The sequence below is a fragment of the Staurois parvus genome, unplaced genomic scaffold (genome assembly GCF_062004578.1).
Source record: "Staurois parvus isolate SC_StPar_1 unplaced genomic scaffold, SC_StPar_1.0 ptg000334l, whole genome shotgun sequence".
NCBI lineage: Eukaryota > Metazoa > Chordata > Amphibia > Anura > Ranidae > Staurois > Staurois parvus.
Window position 1 is genome coordinate 146,993 of NW_028318130.1, and position 22,924 is coordinate 169,916.

At 41.5% G+C, this 22,924-nt stretch overlaps 1 protein-coding gene across 5 annotated transcripts in view; it reads right to left on the bottom strand.

The window, feature by feature from the left end:
- The window catches only part of NEK1 (NIMA related kinase 1), a 220,246-nt gene that overhangs the window by 42,296 nt on the left and 155,026 nt on the right, over nucleotides 1-22,924 (bottom strand). For all 5 annotated transcript variants that reach the window (XM_089684019.1, XM_089684022.1, XM_089684020.1 and 2 more), the window contains 2 exons: nucleotides 20,442-20,636; nucleotides 9,857-10,060 (listed from right to left, as the gene is read on the bottom strand). In XM_089684019.1, coding sequence (XP_089540145.1) covers nucleotides 9,857-10,060; nucleotides 20,442-20,636 — 399 coding nt within the window. The remainder of the gene's footprint in view (nucleotides 1-9,856; nucleotides 10,061-20,441; nucleotides 20,637-22,924) is intronic.

The following is a 22,924-nucleotide window of genomic DNA, read 5'->3' on the forward strand; positions in this document are numbered from 1 at the left end:
TGCAGGCTAAAGCCTGCAACGCTGATCAGTGTATCGGTTTTAAGGCCAGCACACATGGTGTTAAGCCTGGTGCACACATTTGGAAATCTGTCCCTTTCAGTAGTGGAGGGGCTGGGGGGGTCACTACTGTCAGAATACAAAGACACGGCAGGAGAGATCTCTACATCAACAGTGCTTTTGTCAGGGATCTGTCAGTTTTTTTATTCCCCTGGTTGAACGAAAAAAATCTGTACATGTATGCCCAGCATAAGTACTTCTTAAAAGGATAATTTCATCTTTTATAAGAAGTTACACCCGTATCCAGGGTGTTAGAGGTAACATGTTACTAAATGAGCAGTCCTTGCACCAAACCCCCTTCCCCCGAGCCCCTATTTGTGACAGTGGACTGAGGAACTTCTCCCCGCACCTGTCCGCATCATTCATTCACAAAGCTCTGTGAATGGGAGAACTACAAGTAGTAAAAAGGTGAACTTATCCTTTAAACCTTATCCTATACGCGTACAATCAGTAGTTTTCTAGCCCAGCATCACAGATGTAAAGACTAAGAATAAGGTGCATGCAGAAAACTCAGTAAAGCGAAGGTCCAGTCAAAAATAAAAAAAAACAAAATTCAGTCGCTACAAAAACTGTAGCTGCTGACTTTTAAAATACAGACACTCACCTGTCCCAAAGGGGGGCGGAGAAAGAAGCCTTAAAGCAGAACTTCCCCCTTTTGGGTGGAGCTCTACTTTAATGTCAATTGTGATCAGTAACTCCTGCAAATTTGTGTCAAGCACTTGCAATAGTCTGGGAAGTCTTACAGTGCAGGTATTGGATCTCCATTAAAATATTTCATACATATTTTGCTTCCCTTGCAGAGAAAGGCAGCTTCCAACTTAGATGTAGGTGTATTACAAAGATGGTCAGTGTGATAGCACCAAATAGGTCTGCATATGGTTTCTCAAGATAATGGGCCAGAAGTGTGGTTGCTGAAAGTATAGACACTGGCAACAGCGGGTGACTGATCGTGAGTGGGAAGACGCCATATGAAGTCCTTCTAGTGCTCCCACCTGGCCAATATTTTACAACAGGCTGGATGGGAAGTGGTTAAAGAAGCAAAATCGTCTAGTCTAGTTGAAACTGAGGATTTTATTAAATTGCTTTATCTTTAGCCTGGAATAATTTTATTACCAGGTAAGCTTCTGCTCAAATTGAACAGTACTCAATATTGGCTTTAACCACTTGCCATCCTGAGGATTTACCCCCCTTAATGACCAGGCCTCTTTTTGCTACTCGGAGCTGCACTATTTCAACTGATAATTGCGCAGTCATGCAATGGTGTACCCTAAACTAAATTTACGTCCTTTTTTTTCAAACAAATAGAGCTTTCTTTCGGTGGTATTTGATCACCTGTGCACTTTTTATTTTTCGCACTATAAACAAAAAGGCCAAAAATTTTGAAGAAATATTATATGTTTAACTTTCAGCTATAAAAATATATAGTAAACTCAAAGTTGGTCATAAATTTAGGCCAAAATGTAATCTGCTACATGTTTTTGGTAAAAAAAAAAAATAAGTGTATATTGATTGCTTTGTGTGAAAGTTATAGCATCTACTAAACTATGGTACAGATACTGCAATTTACGCCATTTTTTTACTATACAGTGCTGCACTAGTTTAATGGACAATTGCACAATCATGCAATACGGTACAGAAATTAAATTTACATCCTTTTTTCACACAAATGGAGCTTTCTTTTGGTGGTATTTGATCACCTGTGCTTTTTATTTTTGGCGCTATAAACAAAAAAAGTTTTGAAAATTTTTTTTTGTAAAAAAAACAATATTTTTTAATTTCTGCCATAAAAAATATCCAAAAAACTCAAAATTTCATAAAACAATTAGGCCAAAATGTATTCTGCTACATGTTTTTGGTTAAAAAAAATCCCAAAGGGTGTATATTGATTGCTTTATGTGAAGGTTATAGCATCTACAAACTATGGTATAGATAATGGAATTTACACAGCTTTTACTTTCTGACTGCCCATCACATTTCTTGAGGTGCTAAACTACCAGAACAATACAAACACCCCCAAATGACCCCTTTTCGGAAAGTAGACACCCTATGCTATCTGCTGAGAGGCATATTGAGTCCATGAAAGATTTATTTTTTTTCCACAAGTTTTTGGAAAATGACAAACATTTTTTTTTTTTATACACAAAGTTTTCATTTAAATTATATATTTCTCACACAAGCCATGGGTATATGTGCAATTACACCCCAAAATACATTCTGCTTCTTCTACCAAGTATGGGGATACCACATGTATGAGACTTTTTGGGAGCCTAGCCACATACAGAAGCCTGAAATCCAATGACCACTTTGAAAGCCTGATGGTGTGTAACTTCCTCATTTCACTTCCTCACTACCTATCACAGTTTCGGAGGCCCTGAAATGCCAGGATAGCACCAAACCTCCCCAAATGACCCCTTTTTGGAAAGTAGACACCCCAAGGAATTTAAAAAGAGGAATGATGAGTATTTTGCAGATCTAATTTTTTCTCACAAGGTTTTGAAATATAAAAAAAGAAAAGAAAAAATGTTTTTGTTTTCTTTCTTCATTTTCCAAAAACGTGTGGCAATAAACGAGATCTGTAAAATACTCACCATGCTTCTTATCAAATTCCTTGGGGTGTTTACTTTCCAAAAAGTGGTCATTTGGGGGGGTTTGGTGCTATCCTGGCATTTCAAGTCCTCCGAAACTGTGATAGGTAGTAAGGAAGTGTAATGAGGAAATAAAGCCCTTTAAAAGCCTGAAGGTGCTTATTGGATTTTGGGGTCCTGTACTTGGCTAGACAGCCAAAATGTCTCTCACATGTGGTACCCCCATACTCGGGAGAAGTAGCAGAATGTAATTTAGGGAGTAATTCCACATAGACCCATGGCATGTGTGAGCAATAAATCATTTAAGCAACATGTGACGGGAGTCACTTTTGGTGGGGGGCCCATGGAACACAGCCCCCTGTAGAGAGATGGGGAGACCCCTGTCTCAGGTCCCCATATCCCTATTATGTGTAAGTCACCCTGTGCCTGTTACGGGTACAGGGTGAAATGTTCTAATATTGGTGTGGGGGTTGTTCATTGTTCACTGCCATGTGGCTGCATCCCATTGTTCTATTGTGTGTCTTGCTTGGGAGCAAACTATTATGGGATGTATGTGTTTGTGTATTGGCTAGGTGGGGGGTGTTTCCGGCAGCCCTTCCCCCTGATGGGACTGCCTGCTGATGTGTTTCCTGTTACTGGGTGTGTATTTCCCCGCCCTGTGTATATATCTTGTATCTATGCTAAAATAAAGCAAGTGTCAGCACCTGTGGTAGTGAGCTCTTAATCCACAGCTTGGGGTTCCCCAGGGCGCAGAGTCTAAGCCCCAGCATGCTTGTTCACCAGAGCCCCTGATGGTGGGGATAAACTTGGAGCAGGCTGGAACCAGGTTGCGGCTCCCAGGTACACCCAGCTGAGGTACACCCAGCTGAGGTAGAAGAGACCGCTAGCAGAAGCAGGGTACAATGGAAGTAGACTCAGGAGATCCAGTAGGCAAGCCGAGGACAGGACAGGCGGAAGACAAGCGATGTCAGGAACGAAGTCGGGGTTGATACATGGCTAGACAATATAGGAGGAATGTCAGGGACAAGCTGGGGTCGGTACACAGATATACTTGAACGGATTCTCAGAGGAACACAGGGGAGCTCAGACAACAATGTTGCTCAGGCAAAGTGAGACAGACTGAGCATGTCTTAAATAGACAAGCCAGCTAGGAGGCGGGCCAGGAAGTGATGAAAGGAAAGCACATAAAACCCAGAGAATAGCAGACGACGCCAATATGTGAGCACAGAGAAACACACATACGAAAGAACAGCAAGGAGGTAAGACAAAACAAACAAGAGGCTGCAGGCTAACTTGTGACAGCAGGTTTATCTCCTGGTTTCCTTCAAGTCTGGTGCTGTCTTGTCTGGCAAGGGGTGGTGTCCGTGGATCTGTGTTCGGACAGGGAAGCGGGAGTCTAATGGAAATACCCTAGTGCAGTCGGGGTCCAGTTCCGTTACATGGCAATTTTGTGTAAAATACAAAAAAAAGTTTGTTTTTTTTGTCATTTTCCAAAAACTTGTGGTAAGAAAACAAATTCTTCGATTGACTCAGCATGCTTCTCAGCAAATAGTTTTAGGTGTCTACTTTCCAAAAAGGGGTCGTTTTGGGGGGTGGGGGCATTTTATGCCCAGCATTAGAAGTTTATGCCACACATCATTCACTCTTATAACCACCTAAAGACCAAGCCTTTTCTGACATTTTTTGTTCACATGAAAAAAATCTATTTTTTGCTAGGAAATTACTTTGAACCCCTAAACATTATATATTTTTTATAAAACAGACAGCCTAGTGAATAAAATGGTGGGTGCTGCAATTTTTTTATGTCACATAGTACTCAAATGCACATTTTTTGAAAAAAAATACATTTTTCTTACTTTTAATGCACAAAAACACAATAGATTGGCCAATTATTTGGTAAAATATAAAATATGATGGTATGATGAGTAAATAGATACCAAACATGACAAGCTTTAAAACTGAGCATGCCCCATGCAATGGCGACAAACTGCATACATTTTTAATATCCATAGGCAATGCTTTAAAAGCCTTTAGAAGCTACCATTTTAGATTTACAGGAGGGGTCTAGTGCTAGAATTACTGCCCTTGATCTGACATTCACGGCGATACCTCACATGCATGGTGCAACCGATTTACATACCGCCACAGAGTCAATGCTTGCGCATGCGTGCGCTCGTGGGGCGAGGGTGTTATTTTTTAAAGTTATTTTGACTTTTTACACTGTCCCTTTGATTTTTTTTTATCATTTTTAATGCTATCACAGGGAATGCAAATATCCCCTATAACTTCAATGGGCATTGTCATATATTCTTTTTTGAGAAATCTGGGTTCTATCAGACTCTAGATATCTCCTCTGCCCTTAAATTATCTAATCAAACCAAGATCGGTGTGATCAGGTGCTTTCCCAATTAACAAATGGTGCTGTTTATATCCTGCGAAACTGAAGTGATGACATGCTCGTAGCTTCCGATTTCTTTGACTATAGAGATGATTGGCACCATTCAGGTCTCCAATCAGCTCTAAGGTCAGCTGGCAGAAACTCCGGCTGCATTCTCTGGTTCCCCCGATGGCAGGGGACTGCCCGAGAAGGCCGTGGAAGGCAGAACATGGCGGGGGGCGGGCATATTCTCCCATTGCTTGTAAAAGCAATCCTGCAGCTAATTAACCACTAAGATTGCTTTTACAATAGCCGGCTGGAAAAAAACAGGATGATGCCTGCAGCTGTAGGCATCATCCTGGTATAACCATTCAAAGTCCAGTGATGTACCAGTACATCGCTGGTCCTTGTTGGATATATATGGTATGTTCTTTTTTTTTTTTTTTTTTTTTGTATGCAGCCTGTGGGTTGAATGAAAAAAAAGAGCAGAAATCTCTGCCAAAAAAAGTGTGTGGAATGCCCACCATTAGAATATACTGCCCTGCATCCACCCACTTCTAATGGTGGGCACACATTAAGTCGCATGGTGCCATATACGCCAATTCCAAGATTGTATAAATGTCTAAATAGTGGCACGCTTGAAAAAAATTGTCCATGTATACGTGGTACCCCATATGGAAAAAGGATGACACCAAGTCCCAAACTATCTTGCCACTACTCTCCATGTAGTCTGGGCATCCAGGGATTCCACGTGACTATCTTTTCCCTTGTAAATCCGAAACCTCTATGTATAGCCCGTTGCCCTCTCACAAGTCTTACACATCTTGACCCCATATCTGGCATGCTTGCTGGGGAGAAATTATTTGAATGCAAGGCAGCCAGAAAAATTAATGAAGGACTTATCAATGCAGATTTTTTTGCTGGGGAATATAGACATCTGCAAATTTTTGATTAATGTGATTTAGGAGGGGCCACATTTTGTGGAGTCAGTCAAATTCAAGGTCACCTGGAGGACGACAGAGTGTATTGTCGTTGAAATGCATAAAACACATTATACTCTCATATCTATGCCTGGCCATGGCAGCAGAGAACACAAGTATATGATGAATCGGGTCTGTGGACCAATACAACTACAATTAATTTTTTTTAGTAATGCCCATGTTGAGGGTTAGGCCCAAAAAAATTTTTAATTCAGAAACCGTAATGGGTTTCCATGCAAATAGTCTGGCAAGGTTTGAATTTGGGTTGGCGACGATAAATTGTTCAGCATATAAATTGCTTTGATCCACAATCAATGCATACAGATCTTCCATGAAAAACCGCTCCAGAAAATCAAGGGGAGTAGTTAAATTTGCTGGTTCCACCTGAATTCCGGATTGGGCAGTAAATGGGGGAAGTACGGGTGCTGCAGAATTTGTGGGCTGCCAATCAGGATTTGCAAGCACATCCGGAAGGATACTAGGGGCTCTATGGGACTGTGTGCACTCTTGGTGGTTGTGGGACAATACTTGTGCTCGCCACCGCACCAGCTTGTACTGCACTTATGGGACTCGCCACATCACCAAGTGATACTGCAGTGCTGGTATGTGAAAGACCAGGATGTACTAGGCCGCTGGTGCACGCCAGTTCACCAAAAGGTAGAGCGGCTCTAGTACTGGCACTCTGCTGCATATGAGTCATCAAAATTAATTTACAGGCAAGTGCTAGCAGAGATCAGGCCTGATTCTGTGAACACTGCAGTTTTGTGTGCATCGTAACACTGCACTTGCTGGGGAAAACGGGGGGTAAGCGTAGGGGCTGAACACAGGTGCTGCCAGGTGTCGGGGATGATCCCCGCTAACGCTGTGTTTTTGGAGACACTATACTAATGTGAACGCTGGTATAGTGCTGATCTGATCAAAGATATTGATCCGTTCAGACACTATACTAGCAATGGAGGTTTATTGTGTATGAGCGTGTTCCTGGCAATCAAGGGGTTAAATATGATTACTTGTGTACTGACAGGCAATTTGAAGCTATCTGGGAGGGGCGTGAAAACCATGGGATAGCAAAGCACGTATATATACGTGATTTTGCGCACCCATGCTGCCCTGTAGCAGTATTTCTGCTATAGGGCATTCAGGAAGCAGTTAAAAAAGCTGTTTGCATTACAGCGCTGCGTTACTTTAACTGACAATTGCGCGGTCAAGCAACGCTGCACCAAAATGACATTTACGTACTTTTTTCCACACAAATTGACCTTTCTTTTGATGGTATTTGATCACCTGTGCGTTTTTAATTTTTATGCGCTATAAAAATAAAGTCCGGCAGTTTTGAGGAAAAGAAAAACAATATTTTGGACATTTTGCTATTAAACATGTCCAGTAAAAAAAAAATTAAAAAATCAAATTTCGTCATAAATTTTGCATAAAACTTTGCTAAACAAAAATCCCAATACATGTAAATTAATTGGTTTACGTGAAAGTTATAGCATTTACAAATGGCAGTATAGATACTGGAATATATATATATTTTTTTAATACTAATAATGGCAGCGATCAGCGACTTATGGTGGAGATCAGCAACTTACAGCGGGATTGTGGCGGGCATTCTGACACTGGGGGGAACTGACCTGTGACACTGACATCCCCAGTGACACCAGTACAGTGATCAGTGCTAAAAAAAAGAACTTACACTGTACTAATGGCACTGGGCAGGAATGGGTTAACATGAAGGGCAAAGGGTTAACTGTGTGATGGGATGAGTGATGGTGTTTTACTAGGGGGCGGGGGGGTGTGCTTCACTGTAAGCACACTGCTCTGGATGGCTCTGCTCAGCCATCCACAGCAGTGTGCCCAAACTGACAGGGAGGAGGGCTGTCGGTAAACAATGCAGCCCTCCTCCATGTCAGTGATCACCGGTAATCACTGGGCGCCAGCGGGTAAGCACCGGCCGGGACCCGGTGATTGACATCACTACCTGGAAATGCAGAATCACATATATATATATATATATATATATATTTTTATTACAGTGGGGATCGAAAGTTTGGGCACCCCAGCTAAAAATTCGTATTAATGTGCATAAAGAAGCCAAGGAAAGATGGAAAAATCTCCAAAAGGCATCAAATTACAGATTAGACATTCTTATAATATGTCAACAAAAGTTAGATTTTATTTACATCATTTACACTTTCAAAATAACAGAAAACAAAAAATGGCGTCTGCAAAAGTTTGGGCACCCTGCAGAATTTATAGCATGCACTGCCCCCTTTGCAAAGCTCAGACCTGCCAGTGTCATGGATTGTTCTCAATCATCGTCTGGGAAGACCAGGTTATGCCAATCTCAAAGGTTTTAAATGCCCAGACTCATCTGACCTTGCCCCAACAATCAGCACCATGGGTTCTTCTAAGCAGTTGTCTAGAAAACTGAAACTGAAAATAGTTGATGCTCACAAAGCTGGAGAAGGCTATAAGAAGATAGCAAAGTGTTTTCAGATGTCAATATCCTCTGTTCGGAATGTAATTAAGAAATGGCAGTCATCAGGAACAGTGGAAGTTAAAGCAAGATCTGGAAGACCAAGAAAAATATCAGACAGAACAGCTCACAGGATTGTGAGAAAAAATTCAAAACCCATGTTTGATTGCACGATCCCTCCAGAAAGATCTGGCAGACACTGGAGTTGTGGTACACTATTCCACTATAAAGAGATACTTGTACAAATATGGTCTTCATGGAAGAGTCATCAGAAGAAAACCTCTTCTACGTCCTCACCACAAAAATCATCGTTTGAACTTTGCAAATGAACATATAGACAAGCCTGATGCATTTTGGAAACAAGTTCTGTGGACCGATGAGGTTAAAATTGAACTTTTTGGCCGGAATGAGCAAAGGTACGTTTGGAGAAGAAGGGGCACAGAATTTAATGAAAAGAACCTCTGTCCAACTGTTAAGCATGGGGTTGGATCAATCATGCTTTGGGGTTGTGTTGCAGCCAGTGGCACAAGGAACATCTCACGAGTAGAAGGAAAAATGTATTCAATAAAATTTCAGCAAATTTTGGATGGTAACTTGATGCCATCTGTGAAAAAGCTGAAGTTAAAGAGAGGATGGCTTCTACAAATGGATAATGATCCTAAACACACCTCGAAATCCACGGATGATTACATCAAGAGGCGTAAACTGAAGGTTTTGCCATGGCCTTCACAATCTCCTGACCTCAACATAATTGAAAATCTATGGATAGACCTTAAAAGAGCAGTGCGTGACAGACAGCCCAGAAATCTCAAAGAACTGGAAGACTTTTGTAAGGAAGAATGGGCAAAGATACCTCAAACAAGAATTGAAAGACTCTTGGCTGGCTACAAAAAGCGTTTACAAGCTGTGATACTTGCCAAAGGGGGCAGTACAAGATATTAACTCTGCAGGGTGCCCAAACTTTTGCAGACGCCATTTTTTTGTTTTCTGTTATTTTGAAAGTGTAAATGATAGAAATAAAATCTAACTTTTGTTGACATATTATAAGAATGTCTAATCTGTAATTTGATGCCTTTTGGAGATTTTTCCATCTTTCCTTGGCTTCTTTATGCACATTAATACAAATTTTTAGCTGGGGTGCCCAAACTTTCGATTCCCACTGTATATATGTGTGTGTGATCCTACGCACAAGGGCCACCCTGTAGCAGTAAATGTACTATAGGGCGGTCCTTATGCGGTTAATATACTTGTCAAATGCAACAGAAATTTCTATGTAAGCCATTTGTATGTACGCTGATATTGGACAGTTGAGCCAGCTGTTGCCATATTGTTTCTCATAGTTGCTGTCTTGAAGTAGGAATCTGTGCAATTTGTTACATACCACATGGTTGTTGAACAGCCTGGGTAAGATCAGAAACCACGTCATCTTGTTCCTGCTTTGGAGAAAGATGCTCTTCTGGCAAAGGTGAGTTCACATCAATTAGTGAAATTAAAGAGCCCTCATCTACAGGAAAGCCTTTACTTGTTTCATCATCCTGCAAATTATTTTGGCCTTGTAGCTCTTCTTTTTTGGTTTGAAGTTCACCTGCATAGTTAGAACATGAAATGTGTATCATTACCCGCCAAAGCACCAGAAAGACTCAATGACAGTATGTAAGACAATGTTATACAACGTTATAAAACACCTACTTATTAATCAAGAAAGCAACGTTGGAATATCAGCCATGTAATAAAAAAAAACCCTATAAATAATCCAAAACAATAAATTTAAGAAAGACTTACAGTGATTTATAATTTAAAACGTTAGAAAATTTGAGTATTAAAATGATAGTAAACACTCAGATTTTAAGTACTTTCAGCAGCTGAATGGATCACTTTCTGAGAACGCAGCTTTTAATCCTTTCCTATGTTCCTGTTGAAGTCTAGGTTCACACCTATGTGCTTTCCGCTGCGTTTTGCAGAAACGCACTACAGTCCATTTAACATGATTTCCTATGGGACAGGTTCACATCTTCACCCAGTGCGTTTTTTGGAAAGGGTCAGGGACTTTTTAAAACGCAAAACATTGTGTTTTTGGTTCTATAGAGTTTAATGGAGACACTGCAGAAAAGCAAGTGGTGCATTTTCTATGCATTTTTGATGCGCTTTTGACGATTTGCGTTTTAATCTGCCTAGCAAAAAGGAAAAAAAAAAAAACCTGCAATACGTACCAAAAACACGTCAAAAATGCATGTGTAAAAACGCACTGCAGAAACAGATAAAACGCAAACTGCATAGGTGTGAACCAAGCCTAAGATGGTGCCATGACTACTGTACCAGGCCTACAGATTGGGAAGACACTGCTTGTGTCTCTACATGCAAGGGTGGCTCCATAGCAAACTGCAAGAGAAAGGAACCACTCAGACAATAACAGTGCATCTCTATGCTGTATGCATCCATAGAAACCCACAGTCCTACAACCCAGGATGTCAAGGCACTCCTCTGCTCCCCCTGCTCTTCTCTAAGCAAGCAGACTGACTGGAGGAGACTGCACTGTCCAATGTTAACTCCTGTGAAGACCAGATGTACAGAGAAGCAGCACTGAGAAAGTAGATGACTGTACTGCGAAAGTTGTAAACTGCAAAAACTCAGCTATGTTTTTTAACAAATAGATTACTGGGAAATGTTTCGCTCAAAGTGTTAACGTAGTATTTACACCCCTAGAGTTTTTTTAGTTTAAGTGTTCATCCTCCAGTGTGGTGGATAAATGTATAAATATTTTTCCATTTCATATTCAATTGCTGTAGGTTAAAAGCATGTTTATATGCTATACATAAAAGTTTCAAACTTTAGCGTTAAGACTGTAGGATAAAGGGATGTTTTCATATATGATAATTGTACACTTGAGAGAGGGACCCACTAATCTTTCTTCAAAAAAAAAAAATTAAAAAATAAAATGAGACCCCTACCAAATTTAAAATGCATCTAATCTAATCCTTATATTACAAGGCTGCATTATTTGTCATTATTTCTTTTACATGGACCTGGTATAAAATGCAAATAAGACACTTCATGTCCCTGGGTGGCCATGTTCTCTCCTCCCTCTGTATCTTTGTAGAGCGCGAAGGGTGCCATACAGGCTATACTACAGTTATATCCTTCTCTGTTCATCCATTGCTGGAGTCTACCATAGGCGCTCTTTGCTCCTCGGCGAGTGCTCCCAAAGCAAGCAGCTTGCTACGGAGGCACTTCTGCAGACCATTTCTGAGCCAAACTGTGTGCATCCATAAACAAACAGTGTAACTCATTTCTATGGGGGCTCCCAAGCAATACTCCTGTGAAAGGACACCACCCATTCACACACAGAGCGTGTCTTGGTGCCACTCCACGCTCTCTCCTCAATGGCTCACTAGCTGTGAGAGAGAGCAGAAGGATCTCCGCTGCTGCATTAGCCAATGAGGAGAGAGAACCCTGGGACAGCGAAGGCTCCCATGCACATCGCTGGATTGAGCTCAGGTAAGTATTAGAGGGAGGCTGCCTAGAATACATAAAGTTTAAAAAACCTTCTGCCTTTACAAACCACTTTAAATCACGTTTTGTTAGTATTTGCTTGAACATAAATTATGTTCTTCTTCAGAGATTATGAAGAACAATTGCTGGAAATCTCCCCTTTTTTGCAAACAATAGGCACAGTGTCATGGCTCTACCGACTCTTAGGAATACCTTAAACAAAAGCAGACATAGCAGTGTAAACAGCAAGAAGGGGAAATTGTTTAGGCAATAATGCTCTGTATCTTCAGATACTTCCCACAAGGTTAGCCCATCAAGACCATCCCCAAGACAAAAGTAAATTAACAGCTTTAGGTTGAGCTCTCATGTAACCTTTATTTAAATAAAAGAAACAATAAAATACACGGAAATAGACAATGAAGTGTGTCGTGAAAGGATGATTTTCCAGACGTTTGTGTCTGAAATGATTTTCCAACACTCATTGTGACTGATAAGTAGACATTACATCCATTAAATCCCTCCACAAGCATTTGCTGCAAATTATAGAAAATTTGTCATGATTACCATGTACGCAGTAATACTCATGTCTTCTACACAACAGAAGATGAATAGAAGGATTATAGAAGCCCTGTGGTGTGATTCTTATTCTGGTATATTTGAAGAAAAAAAAAAATTTTTTTTTTTAATTAATTTTTTTAAAGTGGTTTTGTACTTTAATGCATTCTATGCAGTTAAGGCAGAGAGCAGCGGGAGCCATTGGCTCCTGCTGCGGTCAGTCAAATCCACTGAGGACTGAGCAGGGGGTTCAGGACTGAGCCACAATGTGTATGTCAATGGACACAAACAACCCAGCACGGGAGTGAGCCCGCACATGTGCCACTTTAAGAAGCAATTCCTATGGAGGCTCACAGAGAAGAGGAGGAGTGGAGAGCACAGGCAGAGGACCTGAGAAGAGGAGGTTTAGGGCTGCTCTGTGCATACTGTAAGTGACAGTGGGTAACCAGCCTGCTTGAGGGCCCACAAAGCACATATGTTTGACACCCTAACTATTTTGAGTCATCTCATGTTTATGGGTATCCATACAGTGAAGGAAATAAGTATTTGATCCCCTGCTGATTTTGAATGTTTGCCCACTCACAAAGAAATGATCAGTCTAAAAATCAAATGGTAGGTGTATTGTAACACTGAGAGAGAGAATAGCAACAAAAAATGAAAAAGAAATGCATTTCTAACAAAGTATGCACTGATTTGCATGTTCGTGAGGGAAATAAGTATTTGATCCCCTATTATTCAGCAGGATTTCTTGCTACCAGGTGTCTGTCATACAGGTAACAAGCTGAGATTAGAAGTAGTCTCTTAAAGGGAGTGCTGCTAATCTCATTTTGTTACCTGTATAAAAGACAACTGTCCACAAGAGCAATCACACAATCAGATTCCAAACTCTCCACTATGGCAAAGACCAAAGAGCTGTCCAAGGATGTCAGGGACAAGATTGCAGACCTACACAAGGCTGGACTGGGCTACAAAACTATCGCCAAGCAGCTTGGTGAGAAGGTGTCAACAGTTGGTACAATTATTTGAAAATGGAAGAAACACAAAACAACTGTCAGTCTCCCTAGGTCTGGTGCACCATGCAAGATCTCACCTCGTGGAGTGTCAATGATCATGAGAACAGTGAGGAATCATCCCATAACTATACGTGAGGATCTTGTCAATGATCTCCAGGTAGCTGGGACCACAGTCACCAAGAAAACAATTGGTAACACACTACACCGACAAGGATTGAATTCCTGCAGTGCCTGCAAGGTCACTCTGCTCAAGAAAAGCACATGTCCAGGCCCGTCTGAAGTTTGCCACTGAACATCTGAATGATGCAGAGGAGGACTGGTTGAAAGTGTTGCGGTCAGATGAGACCAAAATCGAGCTCTTTGGCATCAACTCAACTCGCCATGTTTGTAGAAGGAGGAATGCTGTCTATGACCCCAAGAACACCATCCCAACTGTCAAACATGGTGGTGGAAACATTCTGCTTTGGGGGTGTTTTTCTGCTAAGGGGACAGGACAACTGCACCGCATCAAAGGGATGATGGACGGGGAAATGTACCGTCAAATCTTGGGTGAGAACCTTCTTCCCTTGGCCAGGGCATTGAAAATGGGTCATGGATGGGTGTTCCAGCATGACAATGACCCAACACACATGGCCAAGGCAACAAAGGAGTGGCTCAAGAAGAAGCACATTAAGGTCCTGGAGTGGCCTATCCCGTCTCCAGACCTTAATCCAACTGAAAATCTGTGGCAGGAGCTGAAAGTTCAAGTTTCCAAACGTCAGCCACCAAACCTAAAGACTTGGAGAGGATATGCCAAGAGGAGTGGGCCAAAATCCCTCCTGAAATGTGTGCAAACCTGGTGACCAACTACAGGAAACGTCTGACCTCTGATTGCCAACAAGGGATTTGCCACCAAGTACTAAGTCATGTTTTGTGAAGGGGTTCAAATACTTATTTCCCTCATGAACATGCAAATCAGTGGATAATTTGTTAGACATGCATTTCTTTTGAATTTTTTGTTGCTATTCTGTCCCTCAGTGTTACACTATACCTACCATTCAATTTTTAGACTGATCATTTCTTTGTGAGTGGGCAAACGTTCAAAATCAGCAGGGGATCAAATACTTATTTCCTTCACTATATATATATACATATATATATATATATATATATATATATATATATATATATATATATATATACACATACATACATACATATATACATATATACACACACATATATACATACAGTATCTCACAGAAGTGAGTACACCCCTCACATTTTTGTAAATATTTTATTATATCTTTTCACCTGACAACACTGAAGAAATGACACTTTGCTACATTGTAAAGTAGTGAGTGTACAGCTTGTATAACAGTGTAAATTTGCTGTCCCCTCAAAATAACTCAACACACAGCCATTAATGTCTAAACTGCTGGCAACATAAGTGAGTACGCCCCCAAGTGAAAATGTCCAAATTGGGCCCAATTAGCCATTTTCCCTCCCTGGTGTCATGTGACTTGTTAGTGTTACAAGGTCTCAAGTGTGAATGGGGAGCAGGTGTGTTAAATTTGGTGTTATCGCTCTCACTCTCTCATACTGGTCACTGGAAGTTCAACATGGCACCTCATGGCAAATAACCCTCTGAGGATCTGAAAAAAGAATTGTTGCTCTACATAAAGATGGCCTAGGCCAGGGGTGGGCAACTGTGGCCCTCCAGCTGTTGGTGAACTACAAGTCCCATCATGCCTCTGCCTTTGGGACCCATGCTTGTAACTGTCAATTTTGTAATGCCTCATGGGACTTGTAGTTCTACAACAGCTGGAGGGCCACAGTTGCCCACCCCTGGCCTAGGCTAAAAGAAAATTGCCAAGACCCTAAAACTGAGCTGCAGCACGGTGGCCAAGACCATACAGCGATTTAACAGGGCAGGTTCCACGCAGAACACGCCGCGCCATGGTAGATCAAAGATGTTGAGGGGTGTACTCACTTCTGTGAGATACTGCATATAAACGTGTTTTATTCAATTTCCAAAAATAAAATTTAAAATGCATAAACCAGCAATCACCCTTCACCAATCAATCCATGCTAAACTTCAAGACCTCTATTATATGTAAGTGTATGTAAAGCCACAAAACAGAATTCTGACTTACCTGAGAAATGCTTTCCTTGGAATACATTACAGGAAAGAAGATCTTAGTCTTTGAGGGCTGGACACTGCAGCTAATTTCAGGTGATTGGGCACTGGCGAACAAAAATGTAAGGACACCCCAGCATAACCCCTCCCACTCCCAGCAAGCCTCAGTTTAGTAGCAATCAAACAGTGGATCATAACAGAAGGGAGGGGCCTGAGTCCTGTAATGTACTCAAATAAAGGGTGTTACAGTCAAGTACAAAATCTATTTTCTTAATCAGAAACAAAATACAGAATCTTTGTCTCAGATGACTGCAATGTCCAAAAGCGATGCAACTGAGGTGTGGGCAACACAGCAACAAACACAAATAGGCCCACAAAACAAACAGGAAAACAGAGGGCTTGAAAAATCAGAGAGAAACCAAAATCACCATAGGCCAGAAACTGGCATCAAAAGAAGCCAGATATTCACCTGGTAAAACTTAAACCTGTGAACAGAACACCAGGTAGCAGCCTTGCAATTCTGGACAACAGATTAAGCATGGATAGATCTGGTGGCCTTAATGGGAAAGAGAGGAACCTCATACTTGATGACATGTCTATCCCACCTGGCAATGGTCGAACAAGAGAACAACGGCCCTTGGAAATGACAGAGTAAAATTTGCTTTCTAAAAGGAACACACAACACATACCACATCCAGATTTGGAGCAGGGCATAAGAAGGAAAGCACTTTGGAAAGAAAAGAGGCCTTAAGCCACAAGACAACCTTACCCCTGTGTAAGACTAGAAAAGGATATTTACATAAAAAGAGCAGTAATTCTAGGACAAGTCTTTCCGTGTCACTAGGTAGTGTGCAGGGGGAACAATGGGAATGACACTGTGCAAAAGGCTTTCACCAATGAGCAAGATGCAGGCAGTCTCTGGAAAAGTATGGCTAGAGCCAAACTCTGACCTTTCATGCTACTTAATTCCAAACGCTGATGTAGACAAGATTGGAGAAAAAAAAGTTTTGTTCAACAGTGTACGTCCTGGGGTGGAAATTTGTAGCTTTGAACATGCAAAGAAAGCATTCCAGGTGTAATGGTAGACCACGGGAATTTAATTTCCTAGCTTTACGTAGCACAGGGATGACCGAGTATAGTAGACCCCTGACTCTTAAGACCTGATCTTCACAGCCAAGCAGTTAAAGCCAGAAACTGAGAAGCAGAATGGTGGACCAGCCCATGTGGCAGAAGATCTGGTTGATCTAATAAGGCCTGCGGAGAGTACTCCAGGAGTTGGATGACATCAGAATTCCACATTTTCCTGGGCCAGGCCAGTCTAGTGCAGTGAGGATTGCAGGGTCCCCATCTCCCCCCCCCCCCCCAATCCTGTAAAGCAGACAAGGAAAAAAACTTTAGTATTGGAAAGTCATATTTAAAGTTGAACTGATCCCTCAGTCACCAGGGCATTTATCATGAAAGCCCTGGTACTGGCAACAAACCTGTCCAGCTTTTTGTTGAATCTGGATGCAAAAAGATCTACATCTTGTGTCCCCCACCTGTGACAGAAGTCTTAAAACACAAAGTCTGCCTACCAATTTTCCATGCATGGAATTTGCACTGTGAACAATGCTGGAATGTGGAGTTCTGCCTCAGTTAGAATAAGGTCTGTTTCCCTTTGAACTGCGCAACTTCTTTTGCCCCCTTGGTGGTTGATTTAAGCCAAAACTGCGGTGTTGTCTGACTGAATCCTAGACAGGTGGCCACGTAGTTGTGAGGTCAGGCAAATCCCATGCAGGAAAACAGTTGAGTTGCAATGGTCTGGATTGAAACTGGGAATACCATTAGGATACCATTAGGCTCAGTACCCTCATGCATTAGCAAATGGTTGGGTGTTACCAGGAGCTTGTCCAGAGAGATTAAATCTTTGGACCAGGCCATTTCCATAATCAGACCCAGATATTCCAAACAGTAGGCTGATTCCCCACTCTGACTTCTGGAGATTTAGGAAACATCCAAACATCTGCAGATTCTGCACAGTTGGACAGACATTGGCTGACAAGGTCTGAACCAATTGTCCCTTCAAAATGAGGTCTACCCAGATATTCCATGATGGGGATACCCTGAGACCGCATCAGAACTAGGACAGGAGCTAACACCTTGGAAACAAACTGGAAATAATGCAAGCCCACACCAAAAGAAAGGTAGCACTGATACATAGGGAAGAAGGGGATGTATAGGAAGGTATCTCTAATGTCCACAGAAGGCAAGCAGGTGCCCCTGCTGAAGGGCAGCTATGACTGACCTGGCAGATTCAATCTGGAATTTGTTGAGAATATTGAGATCCAGAATGGGGAGCATTCCTTTTAGCCTTGAGGATAGGGAAAGGGTTGAAATAGAAACCCTGAAATCTCTGTTTCCAGAACTGGGGCAATGATCCCCTGTGAAAAGAGCTGCTAAAGAGCAGTGTGTAGATCTGTCCAATTCTGTGGGGAGGATGGCAAGTGGGGAAGGTTATATGGTAGAACTGTAAGCTAGGTTTGGACCTAGATGCCCAAGGGAATTGAAACAAGCTCTTCTTCGTCTCAGGAACTGAGGGTTACTGTAGTGGCTTTTGCCTTCTCCTTCTGGAGTAAGAGAGCACTCTTATCCCCACTAACTTCCTTAATGGAAGCGTCTAAAGAGTCACCAAATAAGCACTGTCCTTCAAAGGCTTATGCATGAGCTGCTTTTTACATGGAAGCTAAACAGCCCAATATTTTAGCCAAATGATCCTTTGCATATGCATTGAAAGGAGGCTCATTCTGGAAACTAGGTAGAGGGCATATGCCAACTCATCCACACAGTGGCATAAGGCAACAGGCAAGAGCTCCAACTGAAGCAGTACAAATGAATCCATGGGAATGGGCCATGCCCACAGACCAGACATCTAGAGTCAGACAGACAGACATGGTGATGGCAGGTTGCATTGTATAGCTGGGGAATTACTGTAGTTAGGATTGATTTTGGATTAGTTAAATAGATGATTCCCCAGAGAGAATGTATTCCATGCGTGAAAGCATGAGCTTGTTAACGTGAAATTTCATCAAAGGATTTTAAATGCTTTTAAACTTTACTGATTTGTCACAATGAAGAATATTGAAAGCTGAATGTGCCAGAAAACTCTGTGGAAAGACTACACATCAGGACCTGCCAGAGAAAACATGGCCTTAAGTAGGACTTCTCACTGCTTATCCACAGGGCGTTGAACACTTAGACATCTTCAACAGGGATTGTAAGGTTTTGTTAAGGCGGAAAACAGCTGGGAAAATGCCAGGGACTGGCCTATTTTTCAGGAACACCTCTTCAAAAGATAGGTATTGGTGAGAAAAGTGCTTGGAAGGGATGATTTTCTCCACATGAGGCCAGTCTCATACAACACAGGCTCCAAGAGAAAATGTAGAAGAAATGTTTTGGCTATCTTTAAAGAACCCAGATTGGTGACCTTTGGGTCAGCTGCTCCAGAGCAAGACATAAGTATACTGTATCAATAAGGGCAGAAATGAAATCCATCACCTTGGGAGAGATATTGGTGGATAGGGCATCAGCTTGTGCAGAGTCTTCCAAGTCAGATGAGGAGTCCTTGTCCTTCTCTTCAGGGAACATAAAAGTCATAAGAGCAGACTAAGAGATGGACTGTGGAGAAGAGGCAGAGGAAGCTTGCTTGTGTCCCCTGCAATCTGAGGCATCCAAACAATATTCCCAGGCATAGTGACTGGGAATTCCTCTTTTGAAAAGACAACAGGAAGGGAGTGTTCTAGAAAGATAGAGAGGCCTCTCAGGAGGGTAGTAAGTCAAACTGAGGGAAGTGGTCAGGAGATGCTGCGGACCCCTCAAGCCACAGGAGCAAAAAAACAGACAACCTGTACAGTAGAGCAGGAAGAAGCTATGCCTTCTGTGACCAGTCACTGTATGCAAAGTAATTGCTGTGCTGTCCATCCAGGAGAAAACAGGAAGTGGATGTGCCAGCAGCTGCACGCCTGAGAGATTAAGTGGCCTGTGCCTGCATAGTAAGATTTGGTAAAGAGGCGATCCCAGGAGCAACAGAAAATGGTGACAAATTTAAATTGGAGCAGCTGAAAATCCCACAATGGACTGCAATTGAAAGTGGCATAGTCCAGCATCAAAAATGGAGTTAAGGTAGCAAAAACTCCCATGTTGCCAAGCAAATGTGGGCAATGGCTGTAACTCCCACTGCAGACTGCAGCTTAAAGAAGACAGAGCGCCAGGTTCTGTGGCAGCAGCACCCTAGGTTCCCTAGATAGGGGCACAATCCTGCCATACTGCAGTGCCTTGTGGTCCAAGTAGCCAAATAGAAGGTAGGGACAAGGCCCCTCCAGCTCTTTGCCAGTGTTCAATCACCTGAGGGTAAGTGCATAACCCAATTGTCTAAGACAAACATTCTGTGTCCTGTAAAGTATGATTAGAAACTTCTGTTTAGCTTTGGATACAGTAGGAAAGGGTTAAAACACAGTGTACCACTGGGGAAAGTTACCGTAATTTCCTGTCCTAGAAACAGAACAGCAAGTTAGAGGAGATCTCTCCAAATGAGCGGAATTACCCTCCTAAACAAATGTCCCTGGAACAGGTGTTGCCATTAGTTGATTTTCCCTTACCTCTTATTTTGCAGAAAAAAATGAAATGTCCCCACTCTCCATCCAAATGGATGAAAAAAATGGTTTTGTCTAAAGATACATTTTGATATACACCATTGTCCGTTGCACTTATTTTAACAGTTTAGTGTAATCCTAAATCATCAGTTATTCCCTTACCACAAAGAGGGCCCTCAGTCTCATTAGAAGTGGTGACTATGGAAGCCATGTCTAAGGAAGTCGGACATTCAACCACAGGTACTGTTCGTTCATTAGGTGAGATTATATCCATGTCCATATTCACAGAAGAGGTTTTGCATGTTTCCTGATCTTGTGACAGCTTTTCATTTTCAACTTTATTGGTTTGAAGATTACCTGCAAGTCAAAGTATTTACTGAGTGTCAACAGTTTTTTTGAATGAATAAAAGTCAACTCAGTAGATATATTTTAACAAACAAAGATGATCCACATCTGTAACTTCTGATCAAAGACCAATCTGAAAATCACCTTGTTTATAAGCAATGTTAGCTGGCAACCAACCAAACAATATGCTATATACAAAAATCTGATTGCTCGCAATGAACGCCACAGTTTCCTGTCAGTCAAGTTTACACTTGATCAGCTTGATTCTGGCATTAATAAGAAACCTCTCTATCTTATTTATCAGAGCAGAAATGTTAGGGAAAAATAATGGACAAGGCATAGGTGACTGGTCTCAGTAATCATGATTATTACTTTAACAGTTAATGGATCCAAACCTACAATACCATCATCCAAAAGCATTAACAATTTTAAAACACATATTTAATAAACATGCTGGGCTCCTGTAGTGTTGTTACAAGGAACCTGCTGCTCCATATCTTTGTATGTATTGTAACTTTCTTGCAGCACCTGCAGCTTTTGAGAGACTTTTATTCAGCTTTAGCTTCGCTTTGTTTTGGAGGTACCACGGGAAGCACCAAAAAGCAAATCTTTCCATCTGGATTTAAAACTAATAAAGCCACTGATGGACTTATAATTTCAAAATATACCTGTACTAATGAGGAAAATAACATATTGGGAATATTTGTGTGCAATATAGCGAGGACTAGGGAGAGAGGCGCAGCAAACCAGAGCATCAGCAGAGCTGGGGGTTACTACTGAACGGGGGATCAGCAAAGCTGGGGGATACTACTAAGTGGGGCATCAGCAGAGCTTAGACTACTACTGAGCAGGTGATCTGCTGAACAAGGGTACAAATAAACTGGGGATGCACTGAATGAGGGTACCAATGAGCTGGGGATCTGCTGAACAGGGATACCAATGAGCAGGGGATCTGCTGACTGGAGGTACTATTGAGCTGGGGTTTTACTAGACCCCTTAAAACAAATATAAAATCAACACACAAAACACACACACAATATTTGCTAAGCTTCATTAAAGCTCCAAAAAAGCATCATAGAAGCATCAACAGAGGATCATCGAAGCATCACCAAAGCATCAAAAACACATAAAAAAAGCATGTTGAATTGGTAGGTGCTTTAATGAGTGTTGAAGATGAGCCCATACAAAGTAAAATCAATGCTTCATTTTGTCAGTTTAAGGTCATATACTTCGGTAGCAAACAATAAATTGCGATGTAGGTATGGAAAGCAGCTAATTATTTTTGTTATTCATTTCAGTGATCTAAGTTTTGGTCTATTTTGAACAATGTTTGATTACATCCCATTGGGTGTTTTACAGACATATTAGCATTTTACAAGTTTTAGGCAGGTGTTTTTGAACATGTATCAAGCTTCATTTATTTCTTTCCTGGACTGGGAAAGGGAAAGAGAATTGTCAGAGGAGAGGAATTTATCAGGCATAAAAAAATAGGCACGAATGCACGTTTCATGCTTTCAAAGGCTCACCCCCTGAAGTGTATAGGAGCAACTGAGTGTACAAGTGTGAACAGGGACAATTAGAAAGAATGTAGTCAAAGAGTGTAGTCATGATTAGGAAAACAAGCTGAAAAATGCTCATGTGTGAATGGGGTTAACTTGTTATACTGTGGGAGAATTAGCCATGTTCTCAGTGAACTTCTGTGTATATCAGGATAATGAACAGACTAGAAAAGAAACTGAAGATATACTGTAAAGCATAACTATTCTTCTTGGATTACATGACCAGGTAGTGAGGGTGAAATCCCTCCAAATGAGAGAAAGTGATAAACACACTTTTAGTACAGTAAGGAGGAATCAGAACATCTTACATTTTTAATTCCTCCAACTCTAATCTCTGCTGGTGATGTCAACAAACAATGGGCACACTTATACACATATGTAGGGATTGCCCACTGATCCAACCTTTTTGGTCTCAAGTACACTATCACTTTCAAAGTGACAACTGAGACCTTAATCTATTCTCCAGAACAATACTTACTACATCTGACAGTTCTCCCTCTGAAGCAATACAAAAACTCACTTGCGATGCATATGCTAAATGCAGCCAAAGCGTGCATACCAGTTCACTGAGGTTTCCCCACACCACCCACAATGGTAGAATGGTTTACACAACAGTCGAGAGTAGCTGAAATGGAGGAACTAATTTCTATTGCTAAGGATTCTCCTAAATTCATGAAAACCTGCGCCTGTTGGAGATATTTCCAAACAACTGCAGAATTCCAATGGATAGTGTTGCCCACT